The sequence below is a fragment of the Chenopodium quinoa genome, unplaced genomic scaffold (assembly GCF_001683475.1).
Source record: "Chenopodium quinoa cultivar QQ74 unplaced genomic scaffold, ASM168347v1, whole genome shotgun sequence".
NCBI classification, from domain to species: domain Eukaryota; kingdom Viridiplantae; phylum Streptophyta; class Magnoliopsida; order Caryophyllales; family Amaranthaceae; genus Chenopodium; species Chenopodium quinoa.
The window spans coordinates 1,296,033-1,317,483 of NW_018743204.1; the positions used below are offsets into that span (position 1 = coordinate 1,296,033).

Sequence of the window (21,451 nt, forward strand, 5' to 3'; positions counted from 1 at the left end):
TAATTCACAAAAGATGGTCAAAGCAAGGTTGGTGAATAATATAAAAGTCAAAGTGGATGAAGTAAAAAAGACCCGAAGAAGTATATTTTTTTTATATTAAGAAATTATAAACTTCGTATGAAACTTGAGTCTAAAAGCAATATGCACATTAAACACATAAAATCCTTCTCATTTCACTATTCTTCTCACTTTAACATTTAAACTAAATTAAATTGTGGTGCAGTAGGAATAAAAAATCTTTTCTCTCTCTAGGGAGCTCTCTCTCTCTCTCTCTAATCCTCTGCCATGGCGAGGAAAAAGAGAACAAGGATTCTGCTAGAGTGCCTGAAAGCCAAAAGAAATCTGATATTCGTGATGAGATTGAGATTGCAAATAACATGAGCACAATTTCGAAGACGAAATCGAGAATGAATGGTGAGGGTATTCCGCAATTGAACTTTGATGATGCTAAGGATCTGGAGGATTTCATCCTATCGCCTGAACAATCTATTCAAGAATTGATTCAAGGGTCTCGACAGAAATCTCAGCTTATTGAATGGTTAATTGGGATGACTACTGCTGTGAAGAGGAATACTACTGTTCCATTACCAGATGACAGAGCATCAGAGAAGGAGGTATGTAATTCGATTAAACCCAAATTGCAGCTTACTTTTGATGATGTTTCTGAGGAATTAGATTACTGGGAAATTGGGTGAAAGTTGATAACCTACAACAAGAGGGGGGTGAATTGTAGTATGAGTGAAATTCAGAACTTTTTGCGGAATTAAAACTAAGTAGAACTTTTGTAATTTTCCAATATGTAAATAAACTCTTTTACAAGTTAAGAATAAAACTCGTAACAAGTTCCACAAGATTGGAACTTGTTCCCAACTCTCACAAAAACTTCAACTATGAAGTTCCTTAACCTCACTAATTACAAATCTCACAATTCCAATACCCAATATCTCGATTACAAATTGCATACAAGACCTAAGTACACTCAAGAATGTAAGAGAAAAATAAGAACTCTCTTTACGTTATTTTGTTCACTGAAATATTAAAGCTCAAGAAGTGTGTATTGCAAACCATAAGTCCGTGGCTTTTTATAGAGAAGTTTAATCCTTAACTTCCACCTTACCACTAACATGTCAACCCCCACTAACAAGTAGTGGAGAATCGTGACAGTGGTCAAAGGTAGTGGAAGTTTCTTAAACTTCTCCTTAACCCACGTAAATAACTAACTTGTTAAAGAATAGCTCCTGAAAACGGTTTTACTGAGATATTCATGCAACAAGAAACGATTTATTTGACTTCTTCAAATATTTTGTTTTAAAAAGATTTTATTTGAAAAGATTTTAATGAAAAAGATATTTTTTAAAATATTTATTTATTAAAAACTAATATGATAACTAAACTTAAAAAGATAATTATCTTATTCAAAATATTTAACTAGATTACTTTAATCATAAAATATCTTTTCCAAAATTAAATCCACTTATTAAAAATAGTTTTATCATAAATCTTTAAAACAATTTTTATTCAAGTTAAATTAATAACGTGATTCATTGAGTTCCTTTCTAGCCTATATTATTGAGTGCTTACAATTATAACTAGAACGTAAGATTTGCATGAGGCCTTTTTGAGGATGCTACTCCGCATCCCTTGAATCGAGTTCCTACTCCGAAACGAACTTTGCTTGAACCCTTTATTCACCAAAGACTTGAAACATCTATTAGTCAAGTTTGTCAGTTTGTCCATCAAAACCAAAAAGGTCAACAAATTCCCCCTTTTTGATGATGACAAACACTGACAAACTTAGACAAATAAAAATCGTCCAGGCTTGCAATAATGAAATAAAATTAAAACCAACAGACTAATTAAAGAACTTGGATAAGAACTTTAATATATTATTTTACTTGAGCAGAAACAGTAAACTAAATACTTCTTAAAAAACTTTATGAAATTCATGAAAAATTAAATTAAGGACTTTATTATTAGCATGAACTTAGCAAACATTATTTGACAGTTTGATGAATTTTATACCTTTATTATGTGTCTGGTCTTGGCAACACCTTAGCCTCCATGAAGTTTGTCTTTTCCCCCTTTTGACATTATCAAAAGAGCAAAAATAACAGTATGCTATACTCCCACTAGACTACGGAGGGAATAGTAAGCCCAAATATAGCAAGGCAAAGACATATTAGGTATTAAGCCATCAACAAACGCACATCACCATATGTCAAAAGATATGAGCCAAGTTCCAATAAAAACAGAAATGAAACAAAGAAAGTGTAGCAGAATTAGGAAATACAGACCAAAACTAAATAAAACAAACAAAACCAAAAAATTCAAAGTTTCAAGTTTGTAAACTGCAATCAAGGTGAATAGACAGCTGGATTATTAGGGTCATTGGATGGGTGGGTAGGGTCATTGGAATCTTCCTCCACTTCCTCAAAGGTCACCCTGTTGATTGTCTCCAAGATCTCCTTGGTGCTCCCCATGATCGTCAACTCTTTCTTCAATCCCAGTAATGCTGGTTGATTGGGTTCCCATTACAGCTTGAAGTTGTCGCTGAAGATTGACCTGCATCTTTGCTATCTCTTCCATCTTTGTGCTAACCATCTTTGTCAGCTTCTGGAGATCTGTTTTAACCTGTTGAATATCAAAGACAGAAGCACTTGTTCTAGAGAAGGCAGCAAAGCCAGTAGGCTGTGATGGAGGAGAAGGCTGGATAGGAGAAGGTTGTTTGGGTGGTGGTGGATCAGGAATAGAAGAAGGTTCAGAATCAAAAGAAACTTGGGTAGGAGTAAAATCAGGATTAGAGTGGTCAGAAGAATTGATGTCCTCTACATTCACAGGCTGTGTAGGAGGAAAGGATGTTTTAACAAAATTTTGCTTACTCCTTCGAAGTGCCCCCTTAAACACAGGAATAAAAGGATTTTCTTCATTACTCTGTGTTTCCTATCACTCTTTCCTCTCACTATGTGTTTCCTCTCCTTTTTCAGTTTCCTCAATTGTTATTTTTTCTTCTTTTTGTGCTTCCCTCTCAGATTGATTTTCCTCACTGTTTTCTTTACTCTCTTCTTTTTCTGATTCACTGCCCTTTTCTTCCGAATCACTCATATCACCCTCAATTTCCTGCTTCTTCCCTTTCCCACTTGGTTTCTTCTCACCACCACGAGGCATAAAGGCAAGTTTCCCATTTTCCAGTTTAAGGCTTAGGCGAAGTAGGAATTGTTCTAATAGTGTGTTTTCGGGTTTAAGGTGGGTAGGTGACTCACTTTCGACATCAATGCCGAAGGACTTAAACACCACAGTAAGTAGAGACCCATAAGGAATAGTTGTTTTAGCAGCATAAAAAAGCAAGTGTTCAATCATCAATTTTGGAAAATTTATTTGTATTTTACGGGCAAGGCAAAAGATGATTGTTGCATCGAGTAGAGACATTGTGCTGCGTTTTTGCAAACGAGGTACAATACCTCTCCATGTGAAATTGAATAATAATTTGTGAAGAGGAGAGAGTATGTTCTGGTGAGCCCTCAGTGGATGAAGGTTTAGATGGTGGAGACTGTGTTTTTGGTGGTTTCGGTGTGGTGTTGAGGTTGGTATTCATGGTGTGGAAGGGTGTAAGGATGAGAGGAACTTGGTTGTGAAAGGTAAGAGAAGATGAATAGTGAAGGGGAGAAGGAATGTAATGCCGGTTTAATTGATTTGATTGTTGAGGGTGGAGTGTGGAAGTGGAAAAGTAAAATGGGTAAGTGTGAGAAGTAATGGGTGACGGTTTAATGTGGTGAGTTAGTGGGTTGGATTTTTAGAGGTAGTGGGATTTAATAGGGTGGGTGACAGTTTAGGGGTATGAATTTGGATGGGTTTAATATAAGTGGTAATTGCAATTTTCAAACTTAACAAAACAAAAGATAAACTTTAAAAGATAAAAATTCGGAAGTTAAGGAGTAGTGGGTATACAAGCTCCTTATCTTACGGTGAAAATCTTTTTGTATTTTTGAATTTTATGAAGAATGGAAAGATTTAAAGAAGGAAAATAAAGGATAAGAATAAAGATAGAATAAAAGATAATAACAAATAAATTTGAAATTAATGAAATAAAGGAAAAAAAAAATGAATAAAAGATATGTACAGATAAATCGTAAATTATGATGATAATTACGTGATCAGAATACAGAGTTTATGATTATATAGGAAATGAACTTGAAACAACACGACTCATAATTTTCAACATATTAACAACATACACAAGTGACTTTTCAATACTTTCACACACTTTTCCCCTGGGTAATTTGAACTGTGTTATGCACACAAGGGTGAGCATAGCATTGTTAGATGCATTCGATTTTACCTTAGGGGTTCCAGACATAAATCACTTGAGCCGTAGCATTCCCAATTCCACACACATCTTTTCGAACTTGTCTCTGCTTAAAGGCTTAGTCAATATATCAGAAATTTGACATTCAGGAGAGATAAACTCTAATCTAATTAAGCCTTTTTCAACGTTTATCTTTCAAGAAGTGATGTCTTACATGTATATGCTTGACTTTAGAATGTTAAAATGGATCTTTAGAGATGCAAATGGCACTTGTATTATCACAATGAATAGGAATGCACTCTAAAACAATACCAAAGTCACGCAACTGTTGCTTTATCCAAAGCAATTGAGAGCAACATGCAGCAGCAACCACATATTCTGCTTCGATAGTGGAAAGAGCGACTGTGTTTTGTTTCTTGGAACTCCAAGAAACCATGCAAGAGCCTAAGAATTGGACCATACCTGACGTGCTTTTAAGATTTACTAGATCACCAGCATAATCAGCATTGGCATATCCTCTTAGGTCAAACGTATCACTCTTTGGATAAAACAGACACAAGTCTTCCGTCCCTTTTAAATATTGTATAATTCTTTTGACGGCTGTAAGATGCGATTCCTTCGGTTCTGACTGAAATCTTGCACAAAGACCTACACTGAAAGAAATGTCAGGTCTACTAGCAGTTAAATATAACAAGGAACCAATCATACCTCTGTATTTTGTTTGGTCCACACGAGTTCCCTTGGGGTCTTCGTCCAACCTTGTGGTTGTTCCCATGGGAGTGTGGTTGATCTTTGTGTTTTCCATACTGTATTTTTTCAATAACTCCTTCACGTACTTCTGCTGATGAATCATTATTCCTTCGTCAGTTTGTTTAATTTGGAGCCCAAGGAAGAAGTTGAGTTCCCCCATCATGCTCATCTCAAATTCACTGCTCATCAAATCAGCGAAATACTTGCATAAAGATTCGTTAGTTGCACCGAAAATGATATCATCAACATAAATTTGCACAACTAATAAATGGGTTCCTTTTGATTTTAAAAACAAAGTTTTATCAACTTTTCCTCTTTTGAAATCATAATCTAAAAGGAACTTAGAAAGTCTTTCATATCATGCTCTCGGAGCTTGTTTTAATCCATACAACGCTTTATCAAGTTTGAAAACATGGTTAGGAAAGTTTGGATCTTCAAATCTAGGTGGTTGTTCAACATAGACGTCTTCTTTTAAAAAACCATTTAGAAATGCACATTTGACGTCCATTTGATAAAGCTTAAAACCCATGAAGGCAGCAAAAGCTATTAAAATACGAATTGCTTCTAAACGTGCTACAGGAGCAAAAGTTTCTTCGAAATCAATACCTTCTTGTTGGTTGTAACCCTTAACAACCAATCTTGCTTTGTTTCTTACTATTGTACCATGCTCATCTAGCTTGTTCTTGTAAACCCATTTAAGACCAATTACTTTTTGATTGTTTAGTTTAGGTTCTAGATGCCATACCTTGTTTCTTTCGAATTCATTCAATTCTTCTTGTATGGCGACTATCCAATCAGCATCTTCCAAAGCTTCTTTGTGATTTCAAGGTTCCAGTGTTGACAAGAAGGCGTTAAATGCACAGAAGTTTCTCAATTGGGATCTCGTCTGAGTTCCCTAGCTTAAGTCACTTATAATTTTATCCAAGGTGTGTGACCTTTGATGTTTCCATGGTTTTGGCTGGAATGTTTGAGCTGGGATAAAAGTATTATCTTGTGTTGCTCCTTCTTCCATTTCTTCACGGTGTTCTGCTTCTGCATTCGCTTCTCCTTCTGCGTTTTCTTCTCCTCCTGCATTTGGAACAGGAACTTCGGTCTTGTTAGGAACTTCAGTGTTTTCAATATTTTCAGCATGTTCCTGTTCATCATTTTCAGTAACTCGAGTGGGCTGCTTTCTGGGAATTAATTCTTCATCTTGGTCTGTTGAACGGGTGAGACCAATTTCAAAATCTCCATCTTCATTTTCCTGTATACAATCATAGTTGTTAGTTTCATAAAAAATAACATGTATACTTTCTTCTACACACATAGTTCTTTTATTGTATACTCTATAAGCTTTACTATTACATGCATATCCTAAAAAGACTGCTTCATCACTTCTTTCATCAAATTTTCCAAGATTCCTTTTATCATTATTGTGAACAAATCATTTGCATCCAAAGGTTCTTAAGTGAGCAATATTAGGTTTTCTTCCTTTTAACAGTTCATAAGGTGTCTTGTCCAACATTGGTCTAAGCATGGCCCGGTTGATGATATAGCATGCTGTGTTGATGGCTTCCAATGTCTTCCTTTTAACAGTTCATAAGATGTCTTGTCCAACATTGGAAGCCCACTTGCTATTAGCATCGTTCTTGCCATGTCTTCCAATGTTCGTTTCTTTCTCTCAACCACACCATTTTGTTGTGGTGTTCTTGGTGCTGAGAAATTGTGACTTATTCCCTATTTCTTGCAAAATTCATCAAACTTGGAATTTTCGAATTACGTTCCATGGTCAGTTCTCATATGAATAAATTGATTACCTAAAGATTTATGTGTCTTTTTCATGAACGTCATAAACATATCAAAAGTTTCATCTTTACTATGTAAGAATATGACCCACGTAAATCTAGAGTAATCATCCACAAGAACCAAGACGAATCATTTTCCACTTCTTCTTTGTATTCTTACGGGGCCACACAAATCCATATGGATGAGTTCCAATGGTTTTATGGTGCTTACCATTTTCTTTGATTTAAACGATGATCGAATATGCTTTCCTTTAATATAGGCTTCACAAATTTTGTCGTTTAGGAACTTGATAGATGGAAGTCCAATTACCAACCCCTTTGACCTTAATTTGTCAAGCAGCGTGTCCAAAACGTTTATGCCATAGAAGCGGATCATCCTCAATAACACTTAGGCAAGACAGATTATATTTTGGAACCATATTGAGATCCATAGTGTACGTGTTCCCTTTACGAATTCCTTCCAAAACGATTTTCCCAGTGTTATTGTTGATGATTCTGCATTTTTCGGAAGAAAAACTTACAGAGTTTCCTTTGTCACAAAATTGAGAAATACTGAGTAGACTATGCTTCAAACCCTCGACTAAAAATACGTTATCAATTGCATGGGAACTTGACCTTCCAACTTTGCCTACGACAACAATATTTCCTTTCTTATTATCTCCAAAGGTCACTGTTCCCCCTGTATAGGCCGTCAGTGACAGAAATCTTGATTCATCTCCTGTCATGTGCTTGGAACAATCGTTATCGAGGTACCACTGGTTATTCCCCCTCACTGCGACCTGCAAAAGAAATTAAGGGTTAGTAGCAGGAACCCCTTCTTTCATGGGTTCCTGTGTTGACATTATCAAATCAGATTTCTTCTGCCAAACATAATTCACATTTTTATTGTACCGATTAACATTCTTAGTACAATCTTCACTACGATGTTCCTTTTTACCACAAAACGAACAAAAAATCTCACTTGGCAAGTCCACGTACTTCTTCTTGTGGACATAGCCTAGTCCTTCTCTTCTTTTTGTTTGAGCTTCCTGTACCCACTTAGGAACACCCATGCTTACAGTACTTCTACTTCTTGCAATTTCTAAGTCCTTTTCTAGTTTCTCATTTTTATCATTAGTATCCTTTAACTCTTTCTTAACATGTTCTAACTCAGTAATTAACAAAATTAAAGGAACTTCGGTGGACCTGCAAGAATCAATGTTAGTACACAACATTTTATTTTGAGTCAATTCAACATTCAACATTATTTTATCACTCTTGACTCTTTCAAGGGATTCTTTTAACATGATATTTTTAACCAATAATTCAAAGAATCTACCCTGTACATCATTTTTTGAGTTATTCAAATACTTCATAATCACTACATGTTCCAGTGGCCTTTTTGGCTTGCCTTAGTTTTTGACATAATTCTTTATAATCATCTAAGGTTTCTAGTAATAAAAAGATTAATTTATCTTTTGAAAGAGATTTCAAATAACTAGGTTGGATGACTACCTCATCGTCATGCTTCGCCATTAGACAGAGATTGGCAATTTCTTCATCAGCGAGTTCTTGTTCCTCTTCTTCGGAACTCGAGCCTCCCCACGTGGAAATCATAGCTTTCTTGAAATTAGATTTAGAAAAGTTAGGCGTAATATTTCTGCTTTGTTCTGCTTCTTTTCCTTTGTCTTTCTCAGATTCCCATAAGGGACACTCCTTGATAAAGTAATTGGTGCTTCCACACTTGTGACAAGAAGATTTGTCTCTAGAATCTTGATTTCTCTTACTGTATCCTTCTTCTTCTCTGAAAACTTGTTGTTTCGGTAGAACTTCTTCAGCCTTCTCACCAACATAGCAGCTTCTTTTTCATCAATGTCTGACTTCTCTTCGGACTCTGCGTTAGCATTGAAGGCTAGGCCTTGACTTTTGACAGTCTCTTGAGTCCTGTTGTTCAACTGGATCTCGTGGGTAATGAGGGAACCCGCAAGCTGTTCTAGATTGAACTTGGTGAAGTCCTTTGATTCCTGTACAGCTGTAACCTTTGCTCTCCATCTTTCATTCTCTAGAAGACTTCTTAATATCTTTATGACCTGTTCATCTATGGGGATTATCTTACCAAGACACGTTAGTTCATTAGTAATATTTTTAAAACGAGTGAACATAACTTTGATAGATTCTTTGTTTCCCATTTCAAAACGCTCATATTGAGATAAAAGAATATCAATTTTGGAACTTTTAACATATGACGTTCCTTCATGCGTAACTTCTAGAAGATCCCAAATTTCCTTTACGGACTTGCACCATTTGACACGAGTATGTTCGTCAGGTCCAAGTCCCCAAATTAAAAACTTTTTAGCAGTAGCATTTAATTCTAGTTTTTCAAAATCAGTTTTCTCATATTCATCCATAGGCTTAGGGATTACCTCATTGTTAGCATTTGTTTTTGTAATTTCGTAATCTCCAACTTGAATAATTCTACATACCTAGTAGTTCTCTGATTGGACAAATATTTCCATCTTGTCCTTCTAATAAGAGTAGTACTTGCCATTGAAGTACGGAGGCCTTTGAATGGATGAGCTCCCGAGTTCTCTTTCCTCTGTGTAAGCCATTCTCCCAGGAACTCACTCAACAGGGTTGCCTGCGTTTTCTGAGTTCCCGCTCTGATACCAACTGAAAGTCTAATAGCCTACTACAAGAGGGGGAGTGAATTGTAGTATGAGTGAAGTTTAGAACTTTTTGCAGAATTAAAACTAAGTAGAACAGTAAAGAGAGATGATATAGGCTTTTGTAATTTTCCACTATGTAAATAAACTCTTTTACAAGTGAAGAATAAAACCCGTAACAAGTTCCACAAGATTGGAACTTGTTCCCAACTCTCACAAAAACTTCAACTATGAAGTTTCCTTAACCTCACTGATTACAAATCTCACAATCTCAATCCCCAATATCTCGATTACAAATTGCAATACAAGACCTAAGTACACTCAAGAATATAAGAGAAAAATAAGAACTCTCTTTACGTTATTTTGTTCACTGAAATATTAAAGCTCAAGAAGTGTGTATTGCAAACCATAAGTCCGTGGCTTTTTATAGAGAAGTTTAATCCTTAACTTCCACCTTACCACTAACATGTCAACCCCCACTAACAAGTAGTGGAGAATCGTGACAGTGGTCAAAGGTAGTGGAAGTTTCTTAAACTTCTCCTTAATCCAAGTAAATAACTAACTTGCTAAAGAATAGCTCATGAAAACGGTTTGACTGAGATATTCATGCAATAAGATACGATTTATTTGACTTCTTCAAATATTATGTTTTAAAAAGATTTTATTTGAAAAGATTTTAATGAAAAAGATATTTTCTAAAATATTTATTTATTAAAAACTAATATGATAACTAAACTTAAAAAGATAATTATCTTATTCAAAATATTTAACTAGATTACTTTAATCATAAAATATCTTTTCCAAAATTAACTCCACTTATTAAAAATAGTTTTATCATAAATCTTTAAAACAATTTTTATTCAAGTTAAATTAATAACGTGATTCATTGAGTTCCTTTCTAGCTTATATTATTGAGTGCTTACAATTATAAGTCAAACGTAAGATTTGCATGAGGCCTTTTTGAGGATGCTACCCCGCATCCCTTGAACCGAGTTCCTACTCCGGAACGAACTTTGCTTGAACCCTTTATTCACCAAAGACTTGAAACATCTATTAGTCTAGTTTGTCAGTTTGTCCATCAAAACCAAAAAGGTCAACATTGGGGGTAGTTGCTTTTGTGCTGGGATCAAATCCATATTTGTCGTCATTTCTGGGTTTTTGCAAAAGAATTTGGGGGGATAAGAATGTTGATAAGGTGATTCCATTGAAAAAAGGGGTTTTCCTAATCAGATTTTTGAATGTGGAAATCATGGAGAAAGCTCTGAATTCTTTGCATGTTATGTTTGATATGAGACCTGTGTTTTTGAAATAATGGGAAAATGGCATGGACTTTCATGTTCCTGAATTCACCAAAGTACCTGTATGGGTTCAATTGCCTAGTTTGCCTTTGAAATATTGGGGTAAATCATGTCTGGAGAAGATTATGGGGCTGCTTGGCAGTCCTATCAAATTTGATTCAGCTACTCAGTTGAAGGATAGGGTGGCATATGCTCGATTTTTAGTGGAGATGGATTTAAAAGGAGAGTTTCCTGATCAAATTGAGTTTATCAATGAAGTGTGTGTTGCTGTAGTGCAGAAAGTTGTTTTTGAATGGAAGCCAATGCAGTGTGTTCATTGTAAGAATATGGGGCATAAGAGTTTTGAATGTAAGATTGTGAGGAAAGTGTGGCAACCTAAACCTATCCAGCCTCTTTAGGAAGTGGAGAAGCAAGTAAAGGAGCAGGTGGTTGGGAGTCTAGTAATGAAGGACAGGAATGAACCTGGTTGGCAGAGTCTTCAAAGGAAGCATAGGGTAAAGAATAAGAGTGGTGTACAGCTCCTTTGGATTGCAAGTAGAAGATGGAATCCAATTTGAATTTGTTACTGATAGTGGAGATGGTTAGAGGTGGGCATGGGCCGTGCCGGCTCATGGGAGGCACGAGCACGGCACGGTGGTGGCCCGACCCGGCCCGAGCTCTCAATAGGCACGACATGGCACGGTGGCCTAGCAATGGGCCGTGTCGTGAACAAAATTTTCGGAAATCGCCACGGCACGGGTGGGCGGCACGGCGTTTGGCCCACAAGCCGGCCCGCGAGCACGGCCCGTGCATAACGGCTACTTTCTCCAACAGCCAAAAACGGCTATATTAATAGCTCTATTAACGGCTACTTTAAGCATTTTAATTCCTATAAATACTTCACTTCTTCCTCCAATTTTTTCCACAATTCATCAACTCAGCTGTTCTCAAATCTCTTATTCTCTTATTCTCTAATTTCTACTCTCTTATAATCTCTACTTCTCAAATAAAATAAAAAATAAAAAATAAAAAATCTCATATAATCTTTAATTCTCTAATTATAAAAATTAGAAAAAAAATTTTTTATAAGTTCGGGAAATTAATGAGCAAAAAGCAATCGAAGCGTCGTTGTAAGATCTAACTCAACGTTATTTTAATTTTTTTTTTATTATTATTATTATTATTATTATTATTATTATTATTATTATAACAAAAACCTACAAAGTTAATCCATTTACAAGAAATTAGTGGGGAGCCGAGATACAATCTGGGCCCCCACCTTTCTAGTTATAGCGAATCCAATCTTGTTGAAGATGTGAGCAGCTGCACGAGCACCAATATCCTGAGTCTTAGCGAACGCCTAAACCCGCTTCAGCAACGCAACAACATCCTCTTCTAATTTCCCCAATGAAGAAAAGGAGAAAGGAAGAAAACCATAGCCAAAAGCTCTGCAACGCGCCCATACTTGTCTCGTTTCCGCTGAGCCGCAGCCGACACAACACGACTAGGAACGAAGTCAGACAACCCAGATTGTGTCAAAGGAGAAGACCCCGTCATGTCAACACATACATCAAGGCCTTTATCCCAAGAATAAAGCAACACATCTACTGGTCGAAAAGCCCATGGTTCCCTCCAGTCAACCCAACATTAACCTCTTTTCTTGCAGAAATCCCAGAGCAAAAACAAATATCAACAAGGGTATCACGAACAACGTTGTGGCGATGCTTAATACCGACCATCTTAGCACAAGACACTGCATGATCCCCATAAGTATCCCCATCAAAAACCCTTGAGCAAGCAAAACACGGTGTCGAAACGGAGAACAAAGGAACACCCAACTGGAAGCAAAGAACACAATGATAAGCCTTACCATTCATAGTCTGACCCAAACCTGATATTGGGATCGCTCGCAACCAGGCAGAAGTGTGATCCCCCTACTAGGACTTCCATAAGGCAACCTAACGAGGAGATAAGGAAAAAGTGGAATCTACAGATGCAATGACCTTCGTGAAATATATATTTGCCAATTTCTTCATGAGTTTGGGGGCAGCGATCTTACTAGGGTTATGCATAAGGTCAGTCTCCACAGTATTATTAAAAAGACTAAGAGCACCATCGATGGCCGATCCTAGACCAACAATACTAGAATTGCGAAGAAGCGAAGCCTAAAGACCAATAGACTGCAAACGCGACGCAAGGAAAGCATAGTGCCAAACATCACCCGCTGAATAGACACTCAATCCACCATAAGAAAAAGGTAAGGTGGCAAGTCGCCATTGCCAATCACCAAAACCTAGCCCCGAAGCAGTTACAATGCACTCCAAAGAAGCTCGAAGGGCCACATCGAAAGAAATCTAGGCCGCTTTAAAAAGACGAGGAGGACTAGTGCGCATAGAAAAGCAGAGTTTTGAAACCCCAGTACACGCACGAAGAAGTAACAACTCACATTGGAGATCATCAAGCTTAGCAACAGCATCCTATAGCACAATGGTCTTTGACAGTCTCTGCGAAACAAGCTCACCACAGAAAGAGGAACCCGCACTGACAGGACCACCAAGCAACTTGACACCATATACAGGACGAGCAATATCTAAAGGAAAGACACCGACCAGACGGCTACATGGGTCTTCCGCGGGCCAAAAAATTTTCGCTTTCTCAACATTTACATGGAAGCTGAGACGAGGTCCCTCCACCAAAATCAACTCCATAACCTTTCCTACCACCATGGTGTCACCAATAATAGTGTCGTCATCCAAATACCAAGCCTACAAACATAAGTCAAAAGAATCCCTGATTCGGCACACCAACGGATGGAGCACCAAAGCAAAAAGCAAAGGGCCAAGAGGATCACCCTGCTGCACTCCTTGACATGACCTTAAGGTATGCTTCCCATATAACAGTCTGGCTGGAGAAGAGTAACAAAAATTTAACTCAATGCGAGAGAGCTAGCCAACGGAGACAGACCTCACGCAGTAAAGCCGTACGATCAACCAAATTAAAGGCATTCTGGAAATCCACCAGCAACATAGAGAGGCTAACATCACCACCATGAGCCTCAACCAAACGATTAACAGGATGAAGAATAGCCTCACCACCCACCGGCACACCAACACCAAACTGAAGACCTCCTAAATAGCTTCCCAGACGTGGATCAATTAAAGCAACCCCAACCTTTGAAACCAAACGCCTCTAAACGGTACCCACAACAATAGGCCGAATACTACCACCAGGCTTAACAAGTGGCGTGAGAGAAGCACTAGCAATGTATTCTCCCAACTTAGTAGGACATTTCCTAGTGAGAAAAAGATTAACCACCTGCGTAATAGAGTCTACCAACTCATCCGAAATAGCAACTACAACACCACTCAAGCAATCCATAAGGTGTTGAGCACGCAAGCCGTCTCTACCGCATGACGTACCACGCGTAAAACCCTTAATCTGATCCAAAACAATAGCAGGTGTAGCAATAAGGGGCTGATCAACGGGGATATCCAGTGAGATAGGAGCCGGAAAGGAAGGGTGCTTAGCTTGTAAATCAGTAAGAGTAGCATCATTGTAAGGGGCAAGACCAGAAGACGAAAGAACCCTAACCGCAGTAGTGTAATGTCCGTCACAAATCTTTCTCTTACATTGCTTAATATTACGCTCAGAAAAATCATGCTCATCATCAGCATCCAACAAAGGAGGAGACACATCAACCAACGTATCCCGCACAAGATGCACGAAACCACCAGGCTCACACCAAGAACGAATAGCAGCAGTGATACTCTCTTCCAGCCGCTGCCGCCTGACACCCGAAGAACACTCACGACTACTCCTTGGAGAAAAGGTTTTAAGAACACATAGAGGCAACACAAGAAGTTGAACTCAACAAGAGACGTCATCAAGCTTGCAGGTCACCTTATCAAGCGCTCCTTTGAGAACCCGAGAAAAACCAAAGCAACACTTAGAAAGAATAGATTTCACCGAACGGAACCGCTTAGATAGCAAACTATCCAGGAGAGCAACATCGAACGCCAAAAGAGGCTGACGAGTCACACTAGGAACAAGATCGGATACCTCCGAAGAAGGACCTTGTGGTTTAGGAAAACCATAAAGAACAAATCGAACAACACCATCCCCAGAATCAAGTGGGGCCACAATATCATTAGAACCAGGATCATGTCGACACTTCGAACGAAAAATATGTGTCTCGAAACACTCCCCACAAAACCAAATGCCCATACGACGAAATGTTGACTCCGCCTCTAAGAAAATAGCCAAATAAAAAATAAGAGAGTTTCGGGTCATATCCCGCGCATCCCCACAACAATGACAGTCACAGAGATGAGTGAGCAAATAAGCTTTAGTCAGCCCATTACCCCCACCATCCTAACACCCATTAAGACCTACAAACGAACAATGAAATCGAACCATAGGAGGCATAATACCCACCACAACTTGCCATGAGAAGAACACAAAACAGCACACCATAAACTGCACCAAAACAGCACCCGAACTGCACAGTCCAAAATACACTAAAAAAAAAGCACCCAAATGGACTAGAATAGCTACTTAAAATGCACTCAAAATTGCACCTAGATAAACCAGAAAATTGCACTCAAAACAGCACCCAAACGCCTGATCAGAATGCCGAAAAAGCCACCAAAACACACTACAATGTTGAACGACGATCACCACAACCCAAAATAGAAAACTCTGCGTTACACCACACTCGCTGAACACTGAAATATTGACGCAAAACACACTGCTGTTGAGACGCCGGAGAACGATGTTGTTGAGACACCACTACCACCGCATCAACCAAAAAATTACGACACTAGAATAACGCGAAACTAAATGTCGTTGAACGCAGAATAACGCTGAAACATCGCCTGAGAAACCGCCCAAGCCACCGGAGAACAAAGACGTCGCCCACAGCCCTGCCTGAAGATTCTAGCGCTTGAAATTCGCCTAAAAATAGCCTGAAAGTCGCTCAGAAACTGCACCCTAGAAGAGGAAAACCACCAAAAATTCGCCTGCCCTAAAGGAGCCGCCGTCGAGAACCCGACGTTTGACCTGACGGTGCCTGATATATTGTTATTGTTATTGTTATTGTTATAACTATTGTTCTTGTCACTATTATTATTGTTATTGTTATTATTATTGTTGTTGTTATTATTGTTATTGTTATTATTATTGTTATTGTTATTTTATTTGTATTATTATTATTTATTATTGTTATTATTATTTGTATTATTATTATTGTTGATATTATTATTATTATTATTATTATTATTATTATTATTATTATTATTAATCATGGCATCAAACCCGAACCTTTCTTCCTCCTCTAGGAAAGCCAAGTCAAAACGTACTAGTACTAGTAGGGAATCACCAAATCCGAACACTTCAATGCCCCCCCTAACATGCCCAATCCGAACACTTCCACCCCCTTCTTCCATCCCCAAACCATGGGAGGATTCAAACAATTTAACAATATGTCTCCTTGGAATATGTCTAGTTCAAGATTTCAACTAAACCAATTATCACCTCATTTATATGGCTCACAACATGAATTTCTTATCAAACTACCCAAGGTAGCCAAACAAATGTCACTGGGTCAAGTGAACAATCCACCGAAATTCCAAGCACATTAGAATGGTGTACCGAAGATGAACTTGTCAATAGCAATCGAAAGAGTAATGCTTGGGGATATTTTCAATTAATTAGAGATGGAACCAAAGCCAAGTGTAAGACAGGTAAAAATATTTACTCGGCCAATCCCAAACCTTAGTAGACATGTAAAAATATGTGGTGGTCCATCTAATGATCCAACTCAACCTAAAATTTCTCAATTCCATCCAAAAGGCTTCACTTACAATTATGAGAGAGATAGAGATGAACTTGGGAGAATGTTAGTACATGCCGAACAACCTTTTCTTTTTGCCAAAAATGATCCCTTTAACAATTACATTAACCGGGCACTACAACCCCAACACAAAAAAATCTCTAGAAAAATTGTCCGTTCGGCTGCCATGAAATCTTTTCTAGAGTACAAATTGAAGTTATATGATGAATTAAGTAATCTTACTTGTAGAGTTTCTTTGACTGCTGATGCATGGGATAGTGGCTACGGATATCACTATTTGTGTGTAACTTGTCATTGGTTGGATACTGATTGGTTATTACAAAAATGCATTATCCATTTTAAAATGCTTGAATACCCCCACACCGGTCTTAATATTGCTCATCATTTAATGCAAGCTATTGATGCATATAATCTTAAGCCTAAAATCATGTGTATGACTTTTGATAATGCAACTTCTATGACATTTTGTACAAATTTAGTTAAAGCACAATTGACCGATGTAATATTAGATGGAGATGCACTTCATATTAGATGCATTTGTCATGTTCTTAACTTGTGTGTGAAGGATGGAACACAAGCAATTGGTCCATTTTATCACAAAATTAGAAATGGTATTATGTCTATTAACAGCACTAACATGAATTTCAGGAATGGAAAGCTTTTTGCAGGCAACAAAGGATAAAGGCTATTAAAATATCAACGGATTGTGCAACTAGATGGAATTCCACCTATGAAATGTTGAGTAGGGCAATTAAGTACAAGGGTCCATTAACAATTTTTTATAATAAAAAATTTCCACAATTTGCTTTACTAGATGATGATTGGTCTAATTTTGAAAAATATATGTAGTTTTTACAGTTATTATATAGCATGACACATTGTTTTTCTTCTGTTTATAATCCTTGTGCTCATTCTTTTCTTAGCAATGCATGTTTACTTGCACAACTTTTCGCTGAATACCAATCACAACACGATTACGATGGATATCTTCCATCTATGGAGGAAAAATGGCATAAATATTACACTACTCTTCCTATGATTTATATTTTTGCTTCTATATTAGATCCAAGGCAAAAATATGATGGCACATTTTTATTAATTGATATTATTTTCAATGCATGAATTTTGAAGATGATGTTGAATCTTATAAAACAAATGTAACCAATCAATTTTTTTCCTTATATAGAGTTTATGAATCTAAATATGGAACTGTGACTCGATTTTCTCCTTCTCAATCATCCAAAAATGTAAGTAAAAGGGCCAAAGGTTTATTTGCACAAACTGCTAACATGATGTCTAAGTTTTCAGGTAGTGAATCATCATCTAGGAGAACACAAAGAGATGTTTCGGAGTTGCAAATGTACTTAAGTTACGACTTCATGAAAGGCATGGATGACGAAGAGAAGTATGACCTCGACATCCTTGAATGGTCGAGATCACAAAGCTCGAAGCATCCAATTTTGGCGGCAATGGAACGAAATATTTATGCTATCCAAGTCTCCTCCGTTGCCTCCGAACGAGCTTTTAGTGCATCAGGGAGGGTTTTAGACGATAGAAGACCGAGACTAAAATCCGAAACACTTGAAATGTGTGGTTGTTTCAAGGATTGATTGGATGCCGAAACTCGTTGCCAAGAACGTACTTATGCAGAAAACGACAACGATGAAGGAACATCGAGTTCTACTAGTTCTCAATCAATTCAATCGGCCGATGAACTTGGACAAGAAGAAGAAGAAGAAGACAAACACGAAGAAGAACAAGAAGAAAATTAGATTATTACATATTATTAATTATAGCTAATTTTTGTATAAAATAAGCTATAAAGTTAAGTTATTCATCAACTATTGTACGATTTTTATCATTATAAATTATTGTATTATTGATTTATCGTACCGGCGTATTAATAAAATTAAATAAGTTATTCATCAATTTTTGTGTTATCGCACTCGTAAATTTTTTAATTATGTGCATTGTTGCTTTTTGCTAAATAATAATAAATACGTATAATAATAATAATAAAAATTAAATTAATTATAATAAATTAATAATAAAAATAACATAAATAATAAAGAGTAAAAGAACTATAATAATAAAAAGAACAATAATAATATAATAATACAAAAACATAAACATAAATTAATAAAATTATTTAAATACACTCATTTTAAAAGTTGTTCAAAAAAAATATATATCAATTTAAAATAAAAATTATAATTTGGGGCGGCCCGCTGCTTGGCACGGCACGACACGCAAGGTACGTGGGTCGTGCCGTGCCGTGGGCTGGGGTGTGCCAGATGGTGGCCCGGCACGGCACGACCCGCGAAGTGGCAGGCATAGCACAGCCCCGCACGAGCCACCACCATGCACGGCCCGCGGTGGCCCGGCTCGGCACAGTGCCCACCTCTAGAGATGGTGCTGCTCCTGGAAAGGGAGTGGATATCACCTCTGATCATGGATAATGTCCTTGTCTGGAATGTAAGGAGCTCAAATAGCCCAGATAAGCAAAAGGAAATTTAATTTTTTTCTATTTTGCAGAATAAAGTGGGTTTGTGTTGTTTGGTTGAGAAAAATTAAAGATAAAGAACAGTAATTTTCCTATGGTGCGGAATTGTATGTTTCGGGGTTGGTGTATTGCTACTAATTTTACTTGTGGTAAGGGTGGTATATATTGGTTGCTTGGTTACCTGGGTTCTTTCAGATGGATATTAGAAAGGTTACTAGGTAAATTATGCATTTTCATGTCAGAATGCTTTCTGGGAATGAGTTGTTTAATTTGTCAGTAGCATATGGTTCTAACGATGCCGCAGAAAGGGAAGAATTATGGGATTGTTTAAAAGAAATACATGATAGATGTAAAGGTCCATGGTTGATTTCTAGGGACCCTAATTGCCCTTTAAATTTTAAAGATAGGCTTAAGAGGCCTGTAACTCATGGTGAAGTCTCTAATTTTAGAGAGTGTGTGCAGTATTGTGGTTTGGATGATTTGAATAGAGTGGGGGCTGAGTACACTTGGAACAATAAGTAGAGTGGCTATGATAGAGTCTATAGCAGGATAGATAGAACTCTGATCTTATAAGTGAGGAGTGGTGATGCGTATGCTTAGGAGGTTTAAACACACACAAGGATAATTCAAGCCTAATTCTCTATAGGATTCGTCCACCGGCAAGAATTAAACAGGACAAGTAGATTAAGTAAGTTAAAGGTCACGCCACCCCTTAATTAATCAACTTAAACAAAGCTTAAAGAACTTAATCACCAACGTTAAGAAACGAATGTTTTGGTTGAAAAACAAACAAATACTTCAATTCAATAATCTGAAAAATTCTATATCTAAAAGTTATGAAATTACAACTATTTATAGACTAAAAACTAACATATTCTAAGTCTAATAGGAGTAGGACAAGTCCCTATCCTTTAGCCCCAAGTAACCTAAATAGAATAGGATAAATAATTCTACTTAGATTAGGAAACTAATTCTAATTCTACTTAATCTATAATTCCTAAATAAAATAAAATTAATCCTAAGTGCTTAAACTAAGAAAAACCCTTTCAAGTGAAAGGTAAAAAGTTGCAAGCAAAAACTAATTAAAAACCACTAAGTAGAGTAAATAGAGTGATCCGGAACTTGAGCTTGTACTAGACACCAAGTTCCTTTGCTTGAACCGTCCAAAAATCGCCAATTTGTAGCTTTTAATGAGTTAATGCTCAAGTTTAGGTTATCCTTGTAAAGATTTATCAAACTCTCAAAGTTCTCATCAATATCTGGATCATCCTCCTCTTTTTCAAAAGAATTTGTCCTCAAATCTCGAAGTTCATCAGCGGGAACATAACGAGCCAAATCTCCTACATTAAATATAGCACTTACACCATAGTCACCGGGAAGATTGAGCTTGAAAGCATTATCATTCACTTTCTCAATAATCTTGAAAGGCCCTTCACTTCGAGGCACGAGCTTATTCTTTCTCTTTCTTGGAAACCTTTCTTTCCTTATATGCAACCACACCAAATCCCTAACCTTAAAGTTTTGTGGTTTTCTATGTCAATTTGCTCTCTCTTTGTTCAAGCACGAACTTGAGCATGTAACTTTTGCATCACTTGAACTTTGGTCTTAGCATCATGATTCACCAATTCGCCCTTAGGAAAAGGAATTAAATCCAAAGGTAGCCTTGGATTCGTACCATACACAATCTCAAAAGGTGAATGATTAGTAGCATAAGTAGGAGAACGATTATAAGCAAACTCAACATGAGCAAGTTTAACATCCCAATCCTTTTGAGTTTTACTTACCAATTTACGCAACAATACTCCCAAAGTTCGATTAGTAACTTCTGCTTGCCCATCCGTTTGAGGATGATAAGAAGTGTTAAATAAAAGCTTAGTTCCAACTAACTTCCAAAAGAAACTCGTGAACTTAACATCCCTATCACTCATAATTGTTATAGGCATACCATGCAACCAAACAATGTCTCTAAAATAAAGATCAGCTATATGCAATGCATCATCAGGTTTGTGACAAGCAACAAAATGAGCCATTTTAGAGAATCTATCAACTACCACCATGATATCTTCTTTACCTCTTTGAGTTCGAGGCAATCCAACTATAAAATCCATGGAGACATCCTCCCGAGGAAAATTAAGAATAGATAAAGGAGTGTAAAGATTTTGATGGAACACACTCTTTGCCTTTTGACATGAATCACACCTTGCAATCACAGATTGAATATCCCCTTGCATCTTAGGCCAATAAAAATGCTCTTATAGAATACTAAGAGTTTTATTGATACCAAAAGGCCCTGCAATTCCTCCACCATGAGCTTCTCTCACAATAAACTAACGAATAGAAC

At 37.1% G+C, this 21,451-nt stretch overlaps 1 protein-coding gene across 1 annotated transcript; it reads left to right on the top strand.

Annotated features, from left to right (window-relative positions):
• Positions 1 to 205: 205 nt before the first annotated feature.
• Positions 206 to 18,437, top strand: LOC110733848. The gene is made up of 2 exons (XM_021913925.1): positions 206 to 614; positions 17,256 to 18,437. The coding sequence occupies exons 1-2, from the start codon at positions 378 to 380 to the stop codon at positions 17,454 to 17,456; spliced, it is 438 nt and encodes a 145-aa protein (XP_021769617.1). The 5' UTR covers positions 206 to 377; the 3' UTR covers positions 17,457 to 18,437.
• Positions 18,438 to 21,451: the final 3,014 nt, after the last annotated feature.

Coding starts and splice junctions, on each gene's coding strand:
- LOC110733848 (XM_021913925.1), top strand. CDS start 378: ATGAGCACAATTTCGAAGACGAAATCGAGAATGAATGGTGAGGGTATT. Junction 615..17,255: donor ACAGAGCATCAGAGAAGGAG/GTATGTAATTCG, acceptor CATGAATTTCAG/GAATGGAAAGCTTTTTGCAG.